At 38.3% G+C, this 21,852-nt stretch overlaps 1 protein-coding gene across 2 annotated transcripts in view; it reads left to right on the top strand.

The window, feature by feature from the left end:
• The window catches only part of PDK3 (pyruvate dehydrogenase kinase 3), a 55,159-nt gene that overhangs the window by 10,080 nt on the left and 23,227 nt on the right, over positions 1-21,852 (top strand). The window contains exons 2-4 of one of the 2 annotated variants that reach the window (XM_069035263.1): positions 8,117-8,162; positions 8,897-9,038; positions 15,684-15,755. In XM_069035263.1, coding sequence (XP_068891364.1) covers positions 8,929-9,038; positions 15,684-15,755 — 182 coding nt within the window. In that variant the 5' untranslated portion in view covers positions 8,117-8,162; positions 8,897-8,928. The remainder of the gene's footprint in view (positions 1-8,116; positions 8,163-8,896; positions 9,039-15,683; positions 15,756-21,852) is intronic. The other variant, XM_069035180.1, reaches the window with a different exon arrangement.

The raw sequence follows: 21,852 nt of genomic DNA, 5'->3' as shown, positions 1-21,852 counted from the left end.
AAAAACCAAGTTTTAGATTTGTTTTAAAATTTTGAGTCTCACCAGAGCAAAACGTGAGATTTGTTTCATCCAGGATCTCCTGTTTGAAAGCCACAGAGCCCCTTGGCAGTGGAGGCCAGGGCTGCTGTGCACCTCTGACCTGCTCTGACTGGCTGCTCCCTGCTTAGGGCTCAGGAGTGCTTGTGGAAGAGGAGCTGATACGCTCTGAAGAGAGAGACACGTTGTTTTGGTTTTGTCTGTTTTAGAAGCCCCTTGTGCCTGGCTAGGGAAGGAGTGTGGTTTGCATAGATAGTTCTAAGATCAAGAACCTGATCAGGGCCATGGTTTCTCCTGAGAATGTTTTGGCTCTTTGCCTGTCATTTTCTGTGGGGAGTGCCCATGATACAGCAAGACAAAGCTTTTGTGCTAAAATGATTCACCTGACTTCCAGCCTACTCCCAAATTGCTCAAAGGAAAGACAGCCTTGGGTCTATATGTCCAAAAATAATACAGCCTGCAGGTAATTGGTTGAGTGCCTCTGCATTAAACTTTATAGATACTTTTGGTTACTGTGTTATCTCTTGGCAAAGGCATTAAAATACTCAAAAAATTATTTCATTAGAAGTGAGTGGTAAGCAGCTAAACATTAGTTTTAGATCAGGGAAGCTTATGTTAAAAATTCACTCTTTTATTTTAATTTGGGTTGTTCTGTTTAACAGTACACGGTGCTGGTTTACAGCTTTGACAAGTGGTTATCTGATAATCCATTCCTCTTGAGAGGGACAGATATGTCTTCACTTGGGTCTTTTCTGTGGCAGGAAGGCTGTGGCTTTAGGAGTTAAAATTGATTGCAGTGTATTGTGCATCTGTTAGTTCCTTCTGTTGTTCCTGTTCAGCAGTAAGTTAAGCTGCTTTCCAGCACAGTCGATTTCATTCAGAGCACCATTTACTTGAAACAGGCTTACTGGAGTTCACAAGTCATATATTGTTGTTAATACTATTATTATTTATTATTAAATTAGTGTATAGCTAATGTGAGTGTAAATGTAATGATTCACTCCATGTTGAGCTGTCCTGCTGTGCTAAGGACAGCTAGCTGACATTTTTTCTTTACCTGCATTTATATGAAAACATGAAATGACTTTTTCTCGATGCCAGTGGTATTCCTTAACATGGGCATAGTAATTAATACACATAAGATATAAACCAGCTCACTCTTAGGGGTTTTGGAAATAAGTGGAGGTAAGTATGTTTTTCTGTGTATAAATTCAAGAACAGCTGTATTTATTTTTTAACTTCTTAAGTTCAAAAGTCTAGACCTTGATTATGAATGAGATTTGGTCTGGTCATTCAGATAACAGGATATAGTCTAATGTATTCTCCTGATGAATGCTGTACTGAAATTTTCTTTTAGAGCAGAAAGTGAGCATTGCAGTTGCCCTGCCAGTCAAAGCTTGAATGTGTTGTTAGTTGAATTGCATGAATTGGAAATGGTTTATTAAGCTCAACTGTTTCAGTACTTCAGCCCTTGCTTTATCCATATGCTGTGACACGTGACTGTTGGAAAGTTTTAACTGGAAGGCTAAATAATGTGAGCTCCCTAGTTTGGATTGCACTTAGCAATGGAATGGCACAGAGTGCAAATCAATGGCCATACAGTGGTAACAACTGAGTTCTCATTTGTGAACATAAACCATGTAGATTGAGAAGACTCAAGCACCGCTATCAGTGTGCTTTCCCTTAGGCTGAAAAGGCTCAGCTAGTCATGGGAATTGGACTGAAGAAGATAAGCAAGTATTTGGGAAAGATTACTTGCAGACTTCAGTTCCTCTGGCTTTAGGCTGGTTGTCTGGCAGTAGTTGTTTGACACAACTTAATTGACTTCATAAAAGTGATATGTTTATTATAGTTCAGTAATATGTAAAAAATATTTTTTGTTTTTAATTCTTCAAGTTTCATTTTTTGAAACTTCAGAATTTCTCTGACATAGAACCAGTCTCTTAATGTGCCCATCATGTGTGCCAAGTGAAGCATGCCCATAAAACAGGACACTTCCATGAAACAATTGCAAGGGTTGGTGGAATTAGCCTTAGAGAGCAGTAATGGAACTTGGGCTGAAGCTTAATCCTGATGTGTCTAAAAAGAGGCTGAATACCTGAGGAAGTGTGGGTTGGATTCTTAAATTTCAGATCCTCCATCTGCAGGGTACCTATGTCGGAACAGCTGTGCAGGCCGTGGTTGCTGTTCTGTTGCACAGCGTGGCAGGTCCAGTTTCAAAATGCAGGTTTCTAGGATGCAGTCTGTGGTAGGGAGTGAGGGTCAACAAGAGTCAACACCTCCTGTTACATTGTATGTTCTTTTTCCACTTGCTTCATCATCTTCATTGGGGTTTACAAAGCCCTGTCTGGTACCCAGCAAACAAACCCTGTATACTTTTTGTGGGATTGGTATTTTTAGTGCTTGGTGAGATAAATATCTAAAGGGTATGCTGAAAATATAATCATTCCCATTGGGGAATAGGAATGATTTTGGACTTGGGCTTGTTTTGCTGAGTTTGTTTTGTAGTCATATTTCTTGGGACTGTGCAAACATAACTTGTTTGTCTTTTGTTAAATAGCCCATGCTCCTGAAATGGTGTGTAATCGTTGAAATTCAACTGTTCTTAAGTTCTGCTTTCCTACGTTCAGCAGCAAGTTATTAGTTTTAGCTTTTGCTCAGTCTGCTCTGATGCACTGATCTTTTTGCATATTCTTTTGAAGATTTCTTCATCCTTCTACTTCACTTTGTTTTGTTTGCCTATACAGGAGCTATAAAACATTCTGGAAGCTCAAGAGAAGACAGTATATGTGGTTGATCACTCCTGTTTTCCTGTCTTTCTTCTTTTGTTTTGCCCTATCTAAAAGCAACAGTAGTAGTTTCTGATCTTGTTTCTATGGATTCTGGATAAAGTCCCTTGTCCCTGGTAGGCAACAGGTGGGACTTTGAGTATTAAAGTAGTACAGTGTCTGTCTCTGGTGTTCAATACGTAGTTATTGGAGAGAACTAGACCTCTGCCTGCAGTGAAAAGACTGAAAAGAGCACTTTGTCTCTTCTTATCCTGCCTCCTCTGACAGATGAGTGTTAATATTCAGAAACTACTGATGCTTTTATGATGTGACCTTGGCAGCCCAGTGACAACCTGGGGATGTGGCAACTGTATTAGGTTTCTGAGCTAGGTGACTTTGATCATCATTGTGAAGGACTGTTGCTGGAGTCTGTTTTCAAGCAGGTATTCATGAATGTGGGAATCTGGCAGCTGAACTGAGAAGTTTATGATCTCATGCTGCATTTCTGCCCTCTTCTGCAGCAAAATGGAGGTTTGTGTGGAGCCTTCTGTATGGAACTAATCCTTTTGTAAAGTGAATCTTGGACAGTACAGTATTGCTCTGTCAGTTTGTAGAATTTGCCAGAACTGGATCAGGGCCTGCTGCATGTGTGTGAAAAGCCTCTGTATTGTTTGTGTCTCTTGTTGCAGGACCCAGAACAAAAGTTTGGTCTAAGTGCAGCTTTGCAAGAGTTGTCTAATTTGCTTTTTGTTTCTTAGCACTGTGGAGTAAAAGGTAAAAGTGAGAAGGAGAAGAGATGAGTAAATGTTAGAAGAGTTGAATCCAGAGAGGAGAAAAGAGAGTAGTAGAGAAAACAGAGTAGAACTCTTTCCTGAGTTTCCTCTGAATGGAAGATCCACCAGTGATAACACTGATGTATAAACCTGAAACATTCCACTTTTAATCTTTTCCCTTCTGATGGCATTACATTTAGAAGTTCTAATGCATTCAAGTCTGCTTTTGTGACCTGTGCTACCTCAGAGGTTCTGGGTCATCTTTTATTAACATGTTTTTCTTAAATTTTTTTCTCCCTCTGATACCTATCTAGTTGAATAATTGGCATGACTCATTTTTGGTGGAAACATGTAACACTTTTTCATATCTGGAAAAATTGATTTAATATTAAATGTATTCTGGGTGAGCTTTTTCTGAAATTTTAATGTGTTACTCTTATTTAAATAAGTCTACTTATATTTTCAACTTGTGCAGTGGCACATCATTCTTCAGGTGTATCATATTTCACTGCATAAGCAAATCCACCAACATTGACTCTCGTGAACAGTGACCATTCCAAATGCAGCAGTGTTTGTACAGGTACCATTCCCACTGTATTTTTACAAACCCTGTGTCTGTCATGCATAAGGCTTTTACATTGAAGGTTGTCCGTAGAATATTCTTCACTGACCTTGCTTTGATGTAAAGTCCAGAAGATTGCTGCTTAGATTTTTGTTTTACTGATGTATTTTCTTATTTTTGCGATGTTGAAGACTGTGTGTGTTGACAGTCCATTACATTGACTTGTTCTTAAATGAAGGAGTCTCAAGATTGGCATTGCAGTCTCTCTTTGGTGTTAGTTTTGAACTGAAGATTTGAAAGTGGCAGAGAGGCAGCTACAAATAAGTTTTTCTATGTGACTTCTGTATAGGGTGACTGATGAGCCCAGACAGGTAAGATTGTTCAGAAGATTGAAGGTGGTAGAACATTTATTAAACAGTTTCTTTTTTAAACCTGTGGTGACACTTGACATTTCTTTCAGTTTTTGTGCTAGCTATGCGTTCAGTAGTAATAACTTGAGGATTAGTTCCTTCATAAATACCTTGCTTTTCATTGTCATTTTTCTGTCAAAGTAGCTATTATTGTATAACTTTATGCAGTCTGTGCTGTGTTTTTGCTAACTCTGACTTGCTTCAGAGTTCCCACTTTTTACTTGTTTCCCTGTGCAAAATTGCACTGCTTTCTCTTTGTGGGTTTCATATTGACAAAATATGAAGTGATCACTTTCTTCCTCTTGGGTCATGAGAGAATTAGGGCTACAAAGAATGTTAGGCAGTGTTCAGTCTAGCCTCATTTCAGAGACTGAATCAACTAGCTTAGTGTAATTTTGGCAGATGCCTACCTTTTTAAAAGAGATGTAAAAGAGATGCCTAAATCAGATCAGGTTGCTCTCTTTTACAGTGTTTACCATGAAGAAGTTTCTGCATATTAAGACTTGAGTCTTCTGCAGTTTGAGTCTAATGCTTGTTTGGTTCTTGAAGGACAAGGTTACTGGTGCCTCCTCTGTAGTGAACTGTTGAGGCCTTGGAGAACATTGCTGTGTTCTTTATCTACTTCTTCTTAGGTAAATCCATCAGATTCACTCATTCCTCTGTCACAGACTGTTTTATTGTTGTTATCTTGATTTCTGTTGCATCCGTCTGTGTTTTTAGAAGATGCTCAGAAATTCATGTAATTTACCCATAGAGTGGGATTTTTTATGCATGCTTTTCCTTTATCCTGTTGGGTCAAATTCTTAAGTTGCAGGCATTGTAGCTATGATTTTGGAGTTTTTTAGTCACCTTGAAGATGTAACTTCATTATGAGTAAAAATCTGTAGATAATCTAGCCTCTTGACTCTGAATTGACACCATCTCTTAGAAAATGTAATTACTTTACAGGGTTATTTTCTACCAGGAAGAATAGTATGGGATTGCTTTGTTCCCTGCAGTAGAGCAGACTTGTAACAAAGAGGTTTTATCTCTCTGGTTTGTTCTTTTTGTTGCCTTAATGTGATACTTATTGAAAGAAACTTGTTTCAGTGCCTGACTTAAGAATTTGGTCTGCACAATTATTCCACTTAAAGCCACAAAACTGCATTATTGTTCAATTGCAATCAAATATTGCTGTTTTACAGACAGCGGGAAACAAATGGTGGTGGTGTGTGCAAAATTCTGAACCCTATATATCATGAGATGCTTTCCTTGCTTTCTTTTCTTCTTGGCTTTGTGGATAAGAAATATTTCACTTTGAGTTTTCTAGTATTTCCATTTTCAGATTTTTAAAAGCATACTTTTAAAGAGTTTCAAGTTTTTGGAAATAAAACTAGGTTTCCACTAGGGCATAGGATGACTGTTCATTCTTCCATTTGAATTTGTACAATGGTAAGCATATATTTGTATTCTTGAGTAATGTATTAAGGATTGCAGTGTAAATCAAGGAGGGATTATTCACAAATTTAACTTTCGCTTTAACCCTGAGAGTGTGATTTCAAATTCTCTTCAACTGAAACTGATAGATTTGGACTGATTTTAGCCTCTGGTGTTTAAAACAAAAGCCTGATTCTGGCAACGTGTATTGACCCAGCTGGAGTCAGAACAAAATCAAGAAAGATTGCTATATATTTTGAAAAATAGATGGAACGACTAGATCAAAATTAAAGCCAGCCTTTGAAAAACAATTAAATGTGACTATAGGCTAAACCTGCAGAAGTCTCATTGCAGCTTATTAGAATGCTGTTTCTGGAAATATGTTTAGAACTTACTTTATCACACATGCAACTGTCATATAATTTATGATCAATTATATTAAGAAAATACCTAACATACAGACTAAGGGGTTTTTTTACTTAGTCTGATGTCCCTTCTTTTGATGGATGTGGTTGTACAGGTGTTGCTGTGAGGAACAGCAGCCAAGGAGCAGTGTTAGGACACAGTTTGCTTTTGCTTTGAAAGCTGGAGGGTATCTAATTACTGCTGACCCTAGTGGGTGGTACCATTCTCTCTTGCCCTGCATGTGCTGCCTGGCAGGCAGGTAACTGACCTGATGCTAAATGCTGAAACAGGTCTGTAGAGGCTCTCAGATAAACTGACTAGCTGAACAGCTGATACAAGGACCATGTGCCCCAAACCAAACAGATGAGCTGAACTTAAGCTGAAGCAAGCCTGTAAGCTGGGAAGGCTTAAACCAGAGCTTCCTTTCCTTTTCCTGCACTGAGCATGCAAGGGAACCCCAAAGGGCTCTGTACCTAAAATGTAACTGTACAACAGGGCAAGGCAGCTCCTTAAAGAGATGGTTTAGAGCTGCTGGGGTGAGACAGGTTGAATAGAGATATGCCCTTGCATGTGGGAGCAGAGGAAGTGGGTCTTTTCAGCCAGTCCTCCTTTCCTGTAGCAGCTTTTGTTGTTTGCCTTGCACAAATCCATGGGCTATGGGTTCTTTTTCATAATTTTCTTATTTTCTGTATGGGCTGTCTTTCATTCCTTTTGTTTTTTATTGCCTAGAGAATAACTGAACTTGCTGTCAGTCACTCTTGGGAAGAAGCAGTTGTTGTCTTTGTTCTGAGGGGTTTTCCAGCTCAGAAGGTATAGGCTGAGCTAAGCCGGGGAGTCTTTCCTGCTGTTCAGCCTCGTGTCTCTCCTCTGTTGTAGGTGAATTGGTATCTGACTTACTTGAAGAATTGAGCTCTGGAATCATTACTGTGCTTCACAGAAAACAATGTAATGTCTTGTTTCCTTTGTCTTAATTTTGACAGGATGTGTGTATTTGTAATTGAGATGTGAAAATGCGAGCAAGTAAAGTAGGTCCAAATGTTTGCTGGAAGAACTGTAATGGAATTGATGGCACTATCAGAATTTAATGACCCCCAGATTGATGATACCTAAATGAGCAAGAAGAAAGGGAAATGCTAATCCTTCCTGCATATTCCCCAAGATAATGTCAGGGTTTGGGAACTAATCCATCAGTGCGTGTTACCTATGCAAAGAAGGTGAAAACTCTGTGATTATAATGGGACTGTCTTTAAAAGTATCTCCTTGATTGTGCTGGTTGCACTGTACTCGAATCTTTCAAATTGCAAATCTCAGTGATTATGGGCCTAGCAGTGCTTTTAACACTTTCTGGTTTGCTTGAACATAATTTATGGCTCTTACATTATGCCTCCACTCAGAAATTTTGCAGATGGTTGAACTGGTTATCATCACAAAAGAACATTTGCTGTCTTGCTAGATGAAAGCAGAATACTGGCTGTTCATTACAAGTAAAACATGGACTTCTTAAAAAATTTAACTTACCTGGACTCTTTAGAAATTAGTTATGATGGGAACTTTACCCACTTGTTAAATGCTGCAAAATACAAAAAACTATGTAAAGTAAGGTCTGATCTTCTATCTAAACTACTTGGGCAAGTGTCTTAATACCTTGTGCTTTTAAATATTTGTAGCTAAAATTTTATAGGTATCTTTAGTAGCTACTTTAGCTTAAGATTGCTCTTAGTCATGTCAGTCTTTCAATTTGTATAGGGTGGCTTCAGAGAATGAAGACTGTTACAACTAGGTCTGCAGGAAGGTATTGTTATTTTGCTGGATCCATTTATTTGCTTTCTGACTGTATGGTCGGGGGGGGGGGGTTAATGTTTTATTTTCAAAATACTAGCCTAGATAAAAATGTGTTTTAAAAGTGAAAGTTAAAGGTAATCTTAGCTGAGGCCTTTCCAAATGGGAATGTGGTGATAAGCACTGGTCTTTCCTTCCAGGTCTCTAGTGAGAATCTTATAGGCCAATCCCAGGAGGGATGACAGCCTGTGCTGGTCTCACCAGGTGCTGCTCAAATGTTAAAGTACTTAAGTTTGAACAACTTGTGACATGAAACATCAGCAAACTGTTGTCACAGTTTTGGGCTTTCGTTTTCACTCCTTACCCTCTGTTACGTGTGCAGCGTTTACTTTTTAAAAGCTCATTACTATAAAAGTTGTACTGATGAAAGCTAGTATTTTGGCGTCATATTTCCAAGTAATATCAAGTATTTGATATTTGATGAATTTTATTTCTATGATGAGGGATTTATGTGAGAGAAAATGAGATGATGTGAAATGTGCAAGAATGTCAGACAAAAAGGGTTAAGCTCTAGGAAGGCAAAAGTTTAAAATGTGTCTCGTGAGAGGAAAGTAAAGGTGGGTACTGAAATTGCTTTAAAGCTTTTTATTTTCACAAGTGTTTTTTTTTTTTTTTAAACTTCTAACATTAGGAAGTCTAAAATTTGATCTGCTGCAATGGGCATCTGTTTTTCCTTCTTACTGACAGGTCGTGATAATGCCTGCGAGAAGACTTCATACATGTTCCTGCGGAAGGAACTGCCTGTGCGACTGGCAAACACCATGAGGGAAGTCAATTTGCTGCCTGATAATTTACTGAACAGGCCTTCGGTTGGGCTGGTGCAGAGTTGGTAAGTTTAAAAAAAAGTGGATTGAAAAGTTACTGCAAAACTAACGCTGTATGTGTTGTTTTGCTCGCAACAGAGAATTTTTGAATTTTTCTGAATCGGTTGGTTTTCTGCCTTGAATTGTTTATAGTATGTCGTGTCAAATGAGGTTTCATTTTTTTCTGTCTGATGTTGAGTATATACCCTAATCTGGATCCTAGCTAAGGATTTGTAAGTTACTCTTGTGAGTTAGTAAAAACATACTGTTGTCTCCCAGTTAATTAAAATGAGTCTGTAACTTCCAAGAGCAAGCTTTTTTAACATTCCTTACTGTATTGCACTCATGGCTTCTTGAAATAGCTGTTCTTTCTCTGTATTCTTCCTTTGTCAAAAATATTGAGAGAAAATTAAAACCTCCGCTATTTTTCTCACTGCTAAATGTCTAAAAACATAGCCTGGTATTCCATGAAAGTTATGGGATGGGTCAAAAATCTGGTGTCATCCAGTAAACTACAATCTCCATTGTAATAACCAGCGTGGATCCAAAGTGATTCAAGGTCCTGTCGTCTTTTCCACAGTAATTAATTTCTAGCCTAATTGCATGTTCGGTGAGATTTAGAGACTGCTGCCTTGGATGTATTAAGCACTAAAAAATTGTTGTTCATGGGGTATTTATTGTCCATTTACCAGTTAATACTTTTCCAAAGACTTGTTGTAAAAATATCTTTGCAGTATGCAACAGAAGTCCCTTTGTGAGTAGCAGCTTATTTAACTGTAAAAGCAGCTAATGTTGTAGGCTTGTGTTAAGTTCAGTCATAGCATTGAGCCAAGAGGTTTTGTGCTGACTGTACATTGACTGGGTGTCATATTTACCAAGCTTCAGACTTAGAAAATGTAAATTAGGATATGTGGTATTGTGTTTGTCTTTGCAGGGTTAACACTGGATGTCTTGATGACCACTTCAAGTATAGTGATGAAGTGCTTGAAGTGAGTGTAAATGCTGTGGAGCCACACAATCACTTTGTGGTTAAGTGGTGGCTTGCAAGGTTTGAAGGCTTGTCTGTCTGATGTCACCGGAAGTTGTTATGTACATAGAAAAGAGTAGATAATATGCAGGCCTTTTAGGCGTTTCTAATCTGGTGGACTTGTAGAGCTGTCTTTAATGAAATGTGGACAAATAGATGAATGAAAAAAAGGAAATAATTTTTCTGTAGTGGCAGCAGCATAATACTTCTAGTCCAAATGTCTGTGCTGTGGCTTGTGCTTCTGCCCTGCCAACACAGAACTAAACAACATTTGGATCCCTCTGGCAAAGGAACTGAGCGGGTGTTCAGAGTGGAGGGACCCTTCAGAATTTTTGTTGAAGGTGTTTGAGGACTCATGTGATGCTTTCTATGGTCACAATAGAAACTACTGATTAAAAAAGGAAAAAAATCCCCAAACTGCAAATGAAAAAAGCAGTATCAAGTGTTATATGACAATATGATTTGCACTATCACACCTGTAGACCAATAGTTATCTGCTGAATAGGCTAAAATACCAAACTGTAATGTGGTGAAGAAGGTGGAGTGGACATCAAGCCCAGAGATGGAAGCTTGAAATCAGAATGTTTTCTGTAATTTTCTTCTAATTTTTGATCCACACTTAACTAACAGTTTTTGTGGAAAGGAGTATTTTTGTAGAGATTGTGTGAGAATATTTTTATGATCGTATGTCAAAGTAATTGTACCATTTTTTTCCTGTGATATTATAGGTGTTGAATTTAAAGAGCTTAGTTTTTATTTTCTGCTTGGAGGTTTTTAATTGCTTATCAAACCTCTAGTTTGTAAGTCCTGATGATGAACCTTGGGGAAAATTTACTTCTAAATTTATCTTCTAAAAAGACCAAAACAAAGATTTTATTAACTTCAGTGTGAATGACCTTGAGTATTATGCAGCTAGGGTGATAGCACATTTTGAAACATATTTATAGTTTCTTAATCTAAAGTTTAGAGATACCTAGAGTGAGATTCCTGAATTTACATAGTAAAATAAATAAATATAAGTTAAGCTGTTCAGCTGTTTTGTGGGCTTGTAAAATGAAAAAACCTCTTTTTGATGCACTTCAAAACTACGCTATAGGTTGAGAAAGCTTGGCAGTTCATTAATATGCAAACAAAAATCTGTTGTACATTTGCTACAAGAGAGCAAGACATTTAATGCATTATTCACTTTAATATATTTATTTGCTAATTTTCAGTAATTTATATAGTCACAAGCATGTTTGTTTTATTTTTGCTACCACTAGAAAACTTATTTTTTTATGTACTTTTGGTGAGACTCCAATTAGCTGGAGCTTTAACATTTGAGTTCCCAATCTATTCCTTAATGCCAGCATGCCAAAAAAGAAAACAAAAAGGTCCTAATCTTTAAGATGGGTTTTATTAGACTTCTAAATTAAAGTGGCTTTGTAAATAGAGGAATAAGAAATCAAGTTAACCCTGCCTACACTACAGCATGGATCCTTTCCCATCAATCCTCTGTGCTTCCAGTCATCAAACATTCTGGATTTTTTCCGTTTTCTTGCCCTTTATGGCTCCCTTGGGAGGCAGCCTCATTTTGTCACTCCCTGCTGCAGGCAAGGCCTGTTCTTTCCTTCTCCAATCCATCTCCATGGCCATGCTGGAGGCACTTTGCTTCCTGTGCTTCGCTGCCTATCAGATTTTACAACTGAGTGCTTGATTGCTCTTGGGAAAGGTGCTTGTTGGTTTTTTCTCTTTCTTTTCTGGGCTCCTTAGCTTTATGTGTGCAGCACTGAGGGAGAGACAAGACCACTGTCCTTCCTTTTTACTGCTCAGCTGCACCTTCCTGAATAAATCTGGCATTGCCCAAAGAGTGAACTCTGAACAAACCAAAAATAATAGTTCTGCATTTCAGTAAAGGTAAAACATCAGGTCTGTCCCAGTTCAAGTTCATAGCTTAGTTTTTGTGTATCATTTGCGTGGAGTAGGGAAGGAATAAAGTGAATCAAGACAGTAATGCTGTCTTGTTATTATGTTTTGGCTGTGAACTGCAATGGTTCCAAACAGCAGACAGATCAATCAGCACCTTGTTTTCAGCTTTTCAAAATTAATGAGCAACTTGCTTGGTCCAAAGAAGTGGGCCTTTTTTAGGCCAGCTTTGAGAGGGCACTATAGCTAAAGTGCAGGTAGGATACAGTACATATGGCATAATTGTATAATAAAGGATATGGTCACTAATGTGATGAGGGAAAATAGTTACAATAAAACCTTACAATGGATAAGGTTAAAGCTTATAAAATACCTAAAGTAAGTGTGAGGTTTGCACAGTATGTTAGTTATATGTAAAATTCACATTTTATTTAGCCCTGGACAAATTGCTCTATTTTTCTTTAGTGCTTTTCCTTGGAATATGCTATAAATTTCTCTCTTGGGAAAGACCCATTAAAGAAATACATACAGTTTGGGGATTAATAATTGTTTTTTTCTCTTATTTTCTTCATTGAGACTATGCTATCAAGATTGTGTTACCATGGAGATTTGTTTTATCTTTTCAGTGCTTTGGTATTAGAATGATTGTAAAGGAAAATCTTAGTGAAATACACATCAGGGAAAAAGCAGAAGTATCTTGCATGAATTAAAAAAAGAAAAGAAAACCCAGAGTTGACATTATGGGATTTTGCAGTGCTTTCATGTATGCAATGTGCCATTCTAAAATTATTGCGTTTGGCAGACTAACAAGAATTCAATCTACGTGGCAGTAATTAACAGAAGAACAAGGCAAAAGGGTGCTTGAAACCAAAGAGCTTGACCAATTGTAGTGTATTGTGATGATAAATTAAAAACCAGAAAGACAATATGTTTGAAGGGCATAGGCTTTGATTTCTGTTTTTGGTGACTCACCAAATACTGCAAAATATAACTGACATTCTCTTTTTCTCATATATGCTGGATTTTTTTATTTTTTGTGGATTTGTATTCTGTATAGTTGTATTGATTTATTAATGACACAGCAAGTCATGCATTATTCTGGTACTTTTTTCTTTTGTTCTTTCTGGCTTGTAATTGTGTATGAATTATGTTTAAACATCACAAGGTCTTGCTTTTCATTGCTTGATAAATCCTGTAAGTTACCACCTTTATTTATCCCTCTCTGCAGCTATAATTCAAAAGAAAATGCAAGGCAGTAGATGGATTGTATGAAAAGGGAATGACTTTTTCACACAACTTTTATAGGAATGTATTACTGAGTGCTCCCTTGTCATCAGAGCGTAATGGTGGTGGTCATTAAGACCAGAGTTATGAATATAATTTTAAATATGTTTTCTCTTAATTTCTTTAATTTTGAGCTGTTTGGGAGAGAGGAAGTGGGGTAGGGGGTGGAGGGAGTGCTGATTTTGGTGTACAAACTGGAAATCACACCTGCATAAAAGAAAAAGATGTACCAGCATTTGCAGCTCCGAGTTTGTATTCAGAGACTTAAGACACAGGGTCTCTTACAACATCCAGACTGGCTGATGTACAGTGGTAGACACTGAGCAGTGGGTTAGGGTTGTTTGACATAAGGTGACTTTTTTCTAACTTGTCACAGGCTTGGAAGAAATTTGAGTAACTTAGATTTGAAGTTCACCTTTTCTTTAAGTTGGTCCCTCTAACTTGCTAGATACAGTGTTTTTGCTAATGAACTTTATTTCTAAATTTCTTTAGAATCAGAAAGACACATATAAAAATTGTTGATAACTCTAAAGGAAAAGCATTGCCATTTTCCATAATTTCTCCAGTAATGGCAGGCAACCAGTCAAATCCACACAGTACAAAAATCAGGTATCAGCTACCTTCAGTACCAGCAGCATTCACTGCTGTTTTATCCTCGTGTCTGCACAGGATTGCTGATGCTTGACATTTATGGTAGGAGGTCTGCATTAAAAACAGCCGGTTGTGTTGCTTCTCAAGTGTGGTGGTGTCCTTCAGAAACAGAACTTTCATAATATTATATGATGACAGGTGGGGATTGAAGAACACTCTTCAGAGTGAGTATGGTCATGATTTGTTAATAGTTGCATGTGAATCAGCCGAGTTCAGAGCGATGGTTGTTAACTGGTGCCATCTCTTAGCAGCATAAAATAGTATCTTTTAAAATAAGCAATATTAGAGGTATCAGCTACATGCCCTACTTGTAAGTGACAAATATTTGGGGGATTTCTGTAATGGTTCCTGATGTTTGCAGGAGGGCAGAAAGGCACTGAGGGACAGGAGCTGGTGTTCCTGTGCTGACCATGTTGAAAATGTCAGTCTCCCTGAGGAGTGTTGCAGTGACCTGTGGCTGCAGCTTGAAATGGGGTGGAGTGAGCGGTATGTGGTTCTGAAGGGAGTCACATAGACAACGGTGCTGAATTAAGCTTCACTGTAGCTTGAAGATGCAGGGTGGAGTTTCATAGCCTGATTAAGCTGGTCTTAACATGGAACTGCTACTCAAAGAGCTTATGCATGGGTCATTTTGTTGAGCTGACCTAATCTACTGGGTTGCTGCTACTCAAAAGGAAAGGCTTAGTAATTTGTTTTGCTTTTTCCTTCTGTAGGCTCTGTGGTTGTCTTTTCTTGTGTGCTAGCTTTAGCTGTTTAGACCTTTCAGTGAGTTGTTTTCCTGTGCAAGAAAGGTTTGTTTGTTTTTCTTTAATCAATCTGTTTCACCATTGCAGGGAGTTGGAGCTGGTGACACAAACATCTGCTTAGTGTTGATATTATAGCATAAGTGGCAGTGCTTTACCTGAAGGGAGGGTAATGTCAAAACCTCCCTTTTATGTGTGTGATTGATACCGCGTGTGATTGATACCGCGTGTGATTTACTTCAGGAAATAGCTCCTGGTTCTGTAGTCTTTAAAGCTCCATCCGTACTGCTAATGCACCTACTCCAGGGGTGATACCTGGTCCTGGGGCCCAGTGCTGTGAGGTGGCAGAATTTATACTGGTGTTAGGCCAGTGTCCTACAGAGCAGGCTGGCCACGTTCATGTTGAGGGGTTCAGATTTGGGTCCTCTGGGACACTCTAAGCCTCAGTTAATCTCATGTGACCCAAATGTCTGAGCAGGAGAGAGCTGTGTTGTGTAAGAGAGGTTTTTACGAAACCAAGGGTTGTGTCGCATGGCCCGAGGTACAAAGGAGCTGTGGAAGTGTGTGAATGGGTTTGCTCTTCTGGAGTACTCCGGGAGGACCAGCTTGGTGCAGTCCTGTTAGTGTGCCTTTTGGGGAGTGTTCCCCTGAGCTTTATTTTGAAGGAAAAGTTGGATTGCTCTCTGAGGAACATGGGAACAAGCTAACATCTGTACAGAGTCGATGAGCAGAAAAATCAAGATCCAGAGACAAACTACCTGAAATTACAGACCTACCTGTGGAGAGGTTTTGCTCCTGTTAACTTTGGTTTGATTTATATAGCAATTTTCCTGAATTGCAGACTGTAAGGTCATAAGTAATACTTCTTAACTCAATATAATATATTGTGGTTGCTTTCTTTCCCTTTGTTGCAGCATCCCACTTATTTTTAGCCTTTGTAGAGAACTGTGTACTACGCATCTATTATCCTATGTGACTTTGTAGTGTTAAAATTAAAGAAACTCAAAAGTATTTTAGGTTTAAGTATTTTAATTCTCTCTTTCTAATTTTGGTTATTTCAGGTACATGCAGAGTTTCCTTGAGCTTTTAGAGTATGAAAATAAAAGTCCTGAGGATCCTCATGTTCTGGATGAGTGAGTAATTGATATAACAGTTCATTTTAAAATAATCTGTCTCAAATACCAAGCGGTTTTGTACTATAGGATAACAGTTACCTTATTTGTAAGGTAGAATAGGTATGGCAAAAGCTAAAATTGTAATTTGGAGTAGAATGTAGGTATCTAAGTGCTTTTTAACAATGCATTTTGTATTTATGCAGATGGTAGTTTAAGAAATGGCATGAAATGCTTCCTCCAAGGCTGTATTGAGAAAAGAACGTGGATGTGAGACTATACTTGCATATCAGATACTTAAGACTAAAATGTCACTTTAGTATACATTGAGCTTAGTGCTCTGTTGTGTATAAAGTCTGTTAACACATTAATAGTTTAATTTTTTTTTCAGTTTGAAAGCATTCTAATGTGTCAGTCATTGTTTTTATCTAAAAGATTTTTTAATGGATTTCAGTTAGTGGTGTTCACCTAGCTCACTGAATAACATTACTTGAGAAGAAAGGAAAATTTAGGCAATTTTTTTTATCAACAAAATCATATTGAAATTGTCATTAGAATGTTTCCCTGAAATGTGTACACATAAAACAGAAAAGAACCCCGCATGTGAGAACAGCAGGTGCAACATATGCATCAGAGACTTGAAAACAAAGCAACCAAAAGACACACACACACCTGCCCAGCACTGAAGTCTGTTGCTACCCTGTACCTATAGCAGTCAACTTTCTTTCAGGGTATTACTTCTTGCAGGTTTTTTGTTCCATTAATTAGCTTTCTTAGGGTAGTTTGTCTTTTGGATTTCTTTTTAAACTCTGAAATCCTGTATGATCAAGCAGCGCTTTATAGAGCGTTTCATAAAACATCTTGCTCTGTTTGTGCACCATGTGGCCTGTGCTGTGCAAAAATGGTGCTTTGCCTTCAGCAAACTTCAGATACATTAACTGTGATGTTACATTAGGTTAAATAAGGGTTTTAGGAGGTGGCGCGTTTCAGATGTTCCACTCTTTTGATTGTGGGCATGTTATTTGAGGTCTTGACACTTTAGCTTTTGTGTACCAACCAATATGTGTAGGAGAAGCTCAAGTGCAGGAGTACCAAGTTAACTTGTTGCTCCTTGTCATGGCAGAGCTGTAGGAGCCATAAGGATCACTGACTGACTGAATTGTAGTGCTATTGAACAAGGGGAAAGTAACCATTTACTCAGTGTGAGTCCTAAGCTGGAATGCTGCCTGCAGTTCTGGGTACTAGCTTTTAAGAAATTAAAACACTCATGGACAGTATTGATGTGAAAGGAACAAGATTTAGAGACTCTGAATAATGCTGAACTCATTCGTTTGGACTGGCAAAAAAAAGACACTGGAGACACTGGAAGTCTGTGTGTGCCAAAAAAATAAGGCCACTGTAATAAAGGATAATTGGTTGCTCGAACTGGAGAACTGAAGAACTGGTTTTTATTAAAGTTGAGAATGTGTGCAGGGCAAAAGTAAAGATTGTAATATTAATGAGAACAGACTGAAGGCCATAGAGCATCCCATTTTAAAAGCTTTTATAAATAGATTAGATAGTTTTTAGTGGCATTCTAGGTGTGCTTATTCTGTAGAGGATAAATCAATTTTTCAACCACCTCTATCTGTTAGATTTTGTGATTCTGTATTTACTGTTTGCTGATGACACAGGAATTTCTGTTTGTGACTAGTTTATCAGCAGGCTTTCCTTTGTGGGATGAAGTTGCCAAAACTTAGATGTCTGTTGCCCTTTGAGATGGCCTGAGCTGTCCTAAACACCTATGTGAGCCTGGCAAGTGTAACACAGGTCCTCTTAAGCCTGTAATGTCCCGGGGGTGGGTTGAGGCAAGGTGGTTATGTAGCTTCTGAAACCATCTTTGGTGTTCTGTATTTAGGCAACTGAATTTCAGCTTTTTAGGAACTTCAGAGGTTCAAGGTAGATCACAATATAATAAATACATATATTTATGAAGGCTGATGTTCTCTTGGAGATCTATTTTGAGAGTCTCATAATTAACACATGAATTATCTAATTCTGCCGTATGGATATGGCATTCTTGATATTGTTTCGTGGCAACTGCAAGCATTGTTTGCGATGCTCTATATGAGTATGGTAGAACAAATATTTCATAATGAAGCAAATATCAATATCATTCAGTATAACTGTTTGTTAAAAGCTTTGCAATCTTGCAATTATTGTATTCTATGTAATTAAGCGCATATAATAAGGATGCTTGGAATTTATTGCTACCTATTGAAGTGAAGTCCAGCTAGGGTCTTTGACAGTAAGAGTTGTCTTCTGTACTGCATTTGGCCTGTGAAAAGATATTAAAAACGTATTATCCAATTAAAGAGCAGATTTGGTTTTTTTTGGCAGTATTGGATAGGCTACCTAAGATTAGAAAGTCAGATTTACTTTCTTGCTCTGGGATGTCATCTGTTCCTAACCTACTGAAAGCTAAGCCATTTAACTGCATATTGAACTGTAATTAGGATTTTTTTAATATTAGTTACAAACTGCATCTTTCAAAAATACTCATAATTATGTCCATATTTATCTTATAATAACCCACAGATAAATCTAATAAATTTTTCAACTCCTGTGTCAGTATTCCATGTTGCTGCTATCTAGTCCTATCCTACTTTTATGTCTTGTGGTCAGAAGTGTGTCAGTATGGTCAGAAAGTATCAGGAATGCTGGTAGGTAAAGAGCTTCTTCTCAGTGGGGAAAAAACCCACATCTCGGAGTTCATTTAAGTTTGTAGAAAAGTTTTCTGTTCTTTTCTGATTGCACATATCATTACATATGGAATTTGAGCCATTATCTGGGACATTGTGTAAGTGTCTTTAAGGATGCATGAATAGGAATAGTTCTTTTTTTCAACCAGATTGGTTTGCTTAAAGAAAAACCTGGAGGTTTATAAGGTATGTCTGGTCCTTTGGACCAAAGCCTTTTTTGTGCAGGCAGTATCTGTGGGGTATCGCTGAGTACCTTGCCAAGAGCAGCCTTTAATAAGGGATGGGAGGAGGCTTTATGTCTTGGCTCCTCTCCACTGTCCTGTTCCTGTGTGGCACATGCTGTAGAACAGCACATTTTACATATTAATGTTACAGATTATATGGCTTGTAGTACAGAAGACCCAACCTTGCATTCTTTGGTCATCGAATGCCCATCCTTGTCAGAGTCCTGTGGGGCATCAGGTGATTTAGGCATTTCATGATGGCGCCCATCTCTTCTCTCTTTAGCTTAATTAGTGTCACAAGATGTGAGTCTTGCCCGGGTGGAAGTGTCTCTGTTCCAGTACCCATCCCAGCAGCTTCTTTTTGGAGCTGAATGTCATGTTGACCTCAGACACTCAAAACATGAAGCATAACAGAGCAGTTGATTTTTGGAAATTAAAGAGTGCCCTGGTAGACTTCCTGTCAGCTGAGGTGGCTTCACTTTCTGTTCTGGCTAATCAGGGTTACAGTAGTGCAGGAGAGAAGGGGAGCTAAACTGGTCGTTCATGGAGGTTGTGTATCCACAGATGTGCTCTATCAATGTTGCCAGTAGTTCTTCAATTACTGCTTTCTAAAATGGTGCAATGCTTTTATCAATTGAGCAGAAAATTGTCCTCTATTTGTGTTACCATCTCTGCTTGTCTGGGAGTCTGCTCTGGTATTCTCAGAGTCTGGGCTCTCTTTCTGAGGAAACCATTTTCTGTATTAGTGTTATAGTATTGCAGATGTCATCCATGTACTGGCACAGCTGTGTGTAAAGCCACACAGTGAAGTGAATTGGGAAATTGATGTAGTGGAAGAATGTGGAGGGCTATGAGCCTGACTCCAAGGAGATAGAAGAATAGCCCACTTTTAGCTCTGTGGTCCCTGAAGTGTCACAGTGTGTGGCCAGCAAAGACAGCCAGCAGTGCCCCTGCAATGGAAAGGGTGAGTGGTTATAGAAGTACATGCAGAGACTAAACTAAAGCTGATGTTTTTCAGAGTGGCCCAACTTCTCTCTGCTCCTAATGTAATGAATTTGAGGGCAGATGGATGTTCATGAGTATTACCTTTTTGTGAATGTTGGACAAAGTCCTTTGAAGAGATTTTTTTGCCTCGGCGTTTTTCTGATGCGTTTCAGTTTGTTGCCTTCTGTTGGTTGGCAGACCTTATGAAGCCTTACTGCAACATTGCCACATTACTGTCACTGTCAGTAGTGTGGGCACTTGCCAAATGGTAGGTTAGTTTTACATTTTTGATAACACAAATATCTTTTTTGAGCTGTAGAGAGGTCAGGTGGAAGTTTTTCTGCAGTTCTGCCAAACAGTGTGATAACAGGAGCCCTAAGATAAGGTGTCCACGCTTGGTGAAGGGTGTAAGCTGGCAGAAGTGTTGGAAATTTCCCAAGATGTCAATATGCCTCCAGTAAACACATCGAGGTGGGAGCTGTGTTTCAAAAATTGAAGGGTTTGTAAAATATGCTGTTCACATGTGCTCTCAAAGGACACTTAGTGCAGCCTCTACACCCCCGAGTTTCTTTGCTGATTTTTCTCTTTGTGGCCCCCTCAAGGGAGGATGTGCGGGGGAGTGTCCTGGAGCTGGGAGGCACTGAGGCCATCAGCTGCCAACATGTCTGAGATAACACACACAAGGAGCTTAGTAAACAAGGAGCCTTCCTTTCTGCAGCACTGCAGTTAAAATAGTGGTTCTGTAAGCAGTTTAACCTGAGTAAATACTGCTCTATTTTTGATTACGAAGGTGCCATTTGTTACTTTTATGTAAGATGAAATGATACTTTAGTTAGTTTTGAACTTTGGAAGTAGATACACTTTCTAGTAGAGAAATCTTTCGGTGTGAACTTTTACCTCTGTTTCTGGTGATACTCAGCTGCCAGCTAACACTGCTTCAAAAAAGAGCAGCCATTTAAAAAAAACCCCAAGCCATTGCATCTGTTGCATTTAAAAGGGTTTTTACTCTATTCATTACTTTCTTGGTTTTCATCTTTCAGATAATACTATCCATAAGAGACATAAAAAGAAAATTCCCTTTGTCTTCATACTGACTTTCTTATGCTTGTTTTCTTGCACTATAATGATAGATCAAAACAGAATAATATATACAGGTTATTAGGAAGTTAATTAATGAATGTCACAACACAAGTTATTTTTGTCTTTGCAGAATTTTTTAGCCTTCATTTATTGAACACCTGTGGTAATGCCTTAAATGTTCTTGTATATTAACAGAAAGCACTGAAGCTCACTTAACTAAAGTAACTTCATATTAATAATTTCTCATTTGTAGAACCAGCTACATCATTTATTCTTCATGGTTTTGGAAAAAAAACAGAATTGTGGGGGGAAAAAAAGTAATTGGCAAATAAAATTTTCAGAGTTGTTCTGGATTATTCCCAGTAAATCCCATAAGCAGTTTAAAAATTTCTTAATATGGTCTCCCACAGTTTGAGTACAATAAAAGCTTTGTGTCTTTCAGGGGTGTAGTGGGTAGAAGGACTGTAAGGAATGAGTGTTAAGATTAAGGAGATGTGTTCTGATTTCTGCCCTGCTACTCCAAATGTGTCTATATGCTTCTTGTGTTTGCTTCTTGTGTTCACTCCTTTAAAAGCATCTGCTTGATGGAAACACATGAGTGAACTTGGTTATCTTGGAAGATGGAACAGGAAGTTTGCCATATCAGTGCAATAATAAGGAATTACTTTATTATATATTTATTTATATGCTGATTAAGCTTCAGCTATGATTTTGCTGGTCTGCAGCAGATAAACCTAAGCCCTTTGTCCTTTGGCATGCTCTGTGCATTTAAGCACTTCAGTAGTGGGATATCAGTGAACAATTTGCCCTCTTGGCATCAGGTATATATCGTGGATAGTGGAGGTATTTAAAAACAAATAGCAGAGCAACTGTCAGGAGACAGTGTTGTCAGTTCTGTTTCAGACACGACTGTAAGTGCTGCTTCCAGCTCTGCTCTTCACTAGGGTCTTGTTGCTCAGAAACAGAGAAGCAGTACAAGTACAGCCAGGCACCAGTCTCTAAAACTAACATCACCTCTCAGTGGCAACAGATCACACAGATTCAAGACTGAATAAACATAAAAAGTCGATAAACCTTTTAAGCATTAAA

Source organism: Aphelocoma coerulescens, chromosome 1 (genome assembly GCF_041296385.1).
Source record: "Aphelocoma coerulescens isolate FSJ_1873_10779 chromosome 1, UR_Acoe_1.0, whole genome shotgun sequence".
NCBI classification, from domain to species: domain Eukaryota; kingdom Metazoa; phylum Chordata; class Aves; order Passeriformes; family Corvidae; genus Aphelocoma; species Aphelocoma coerulescens.
The sequence above is the reverse complement of the archived record's forward strand: the minus strand, read 5'-3'. Positions and strand labels throughout refer to the sequence as shown.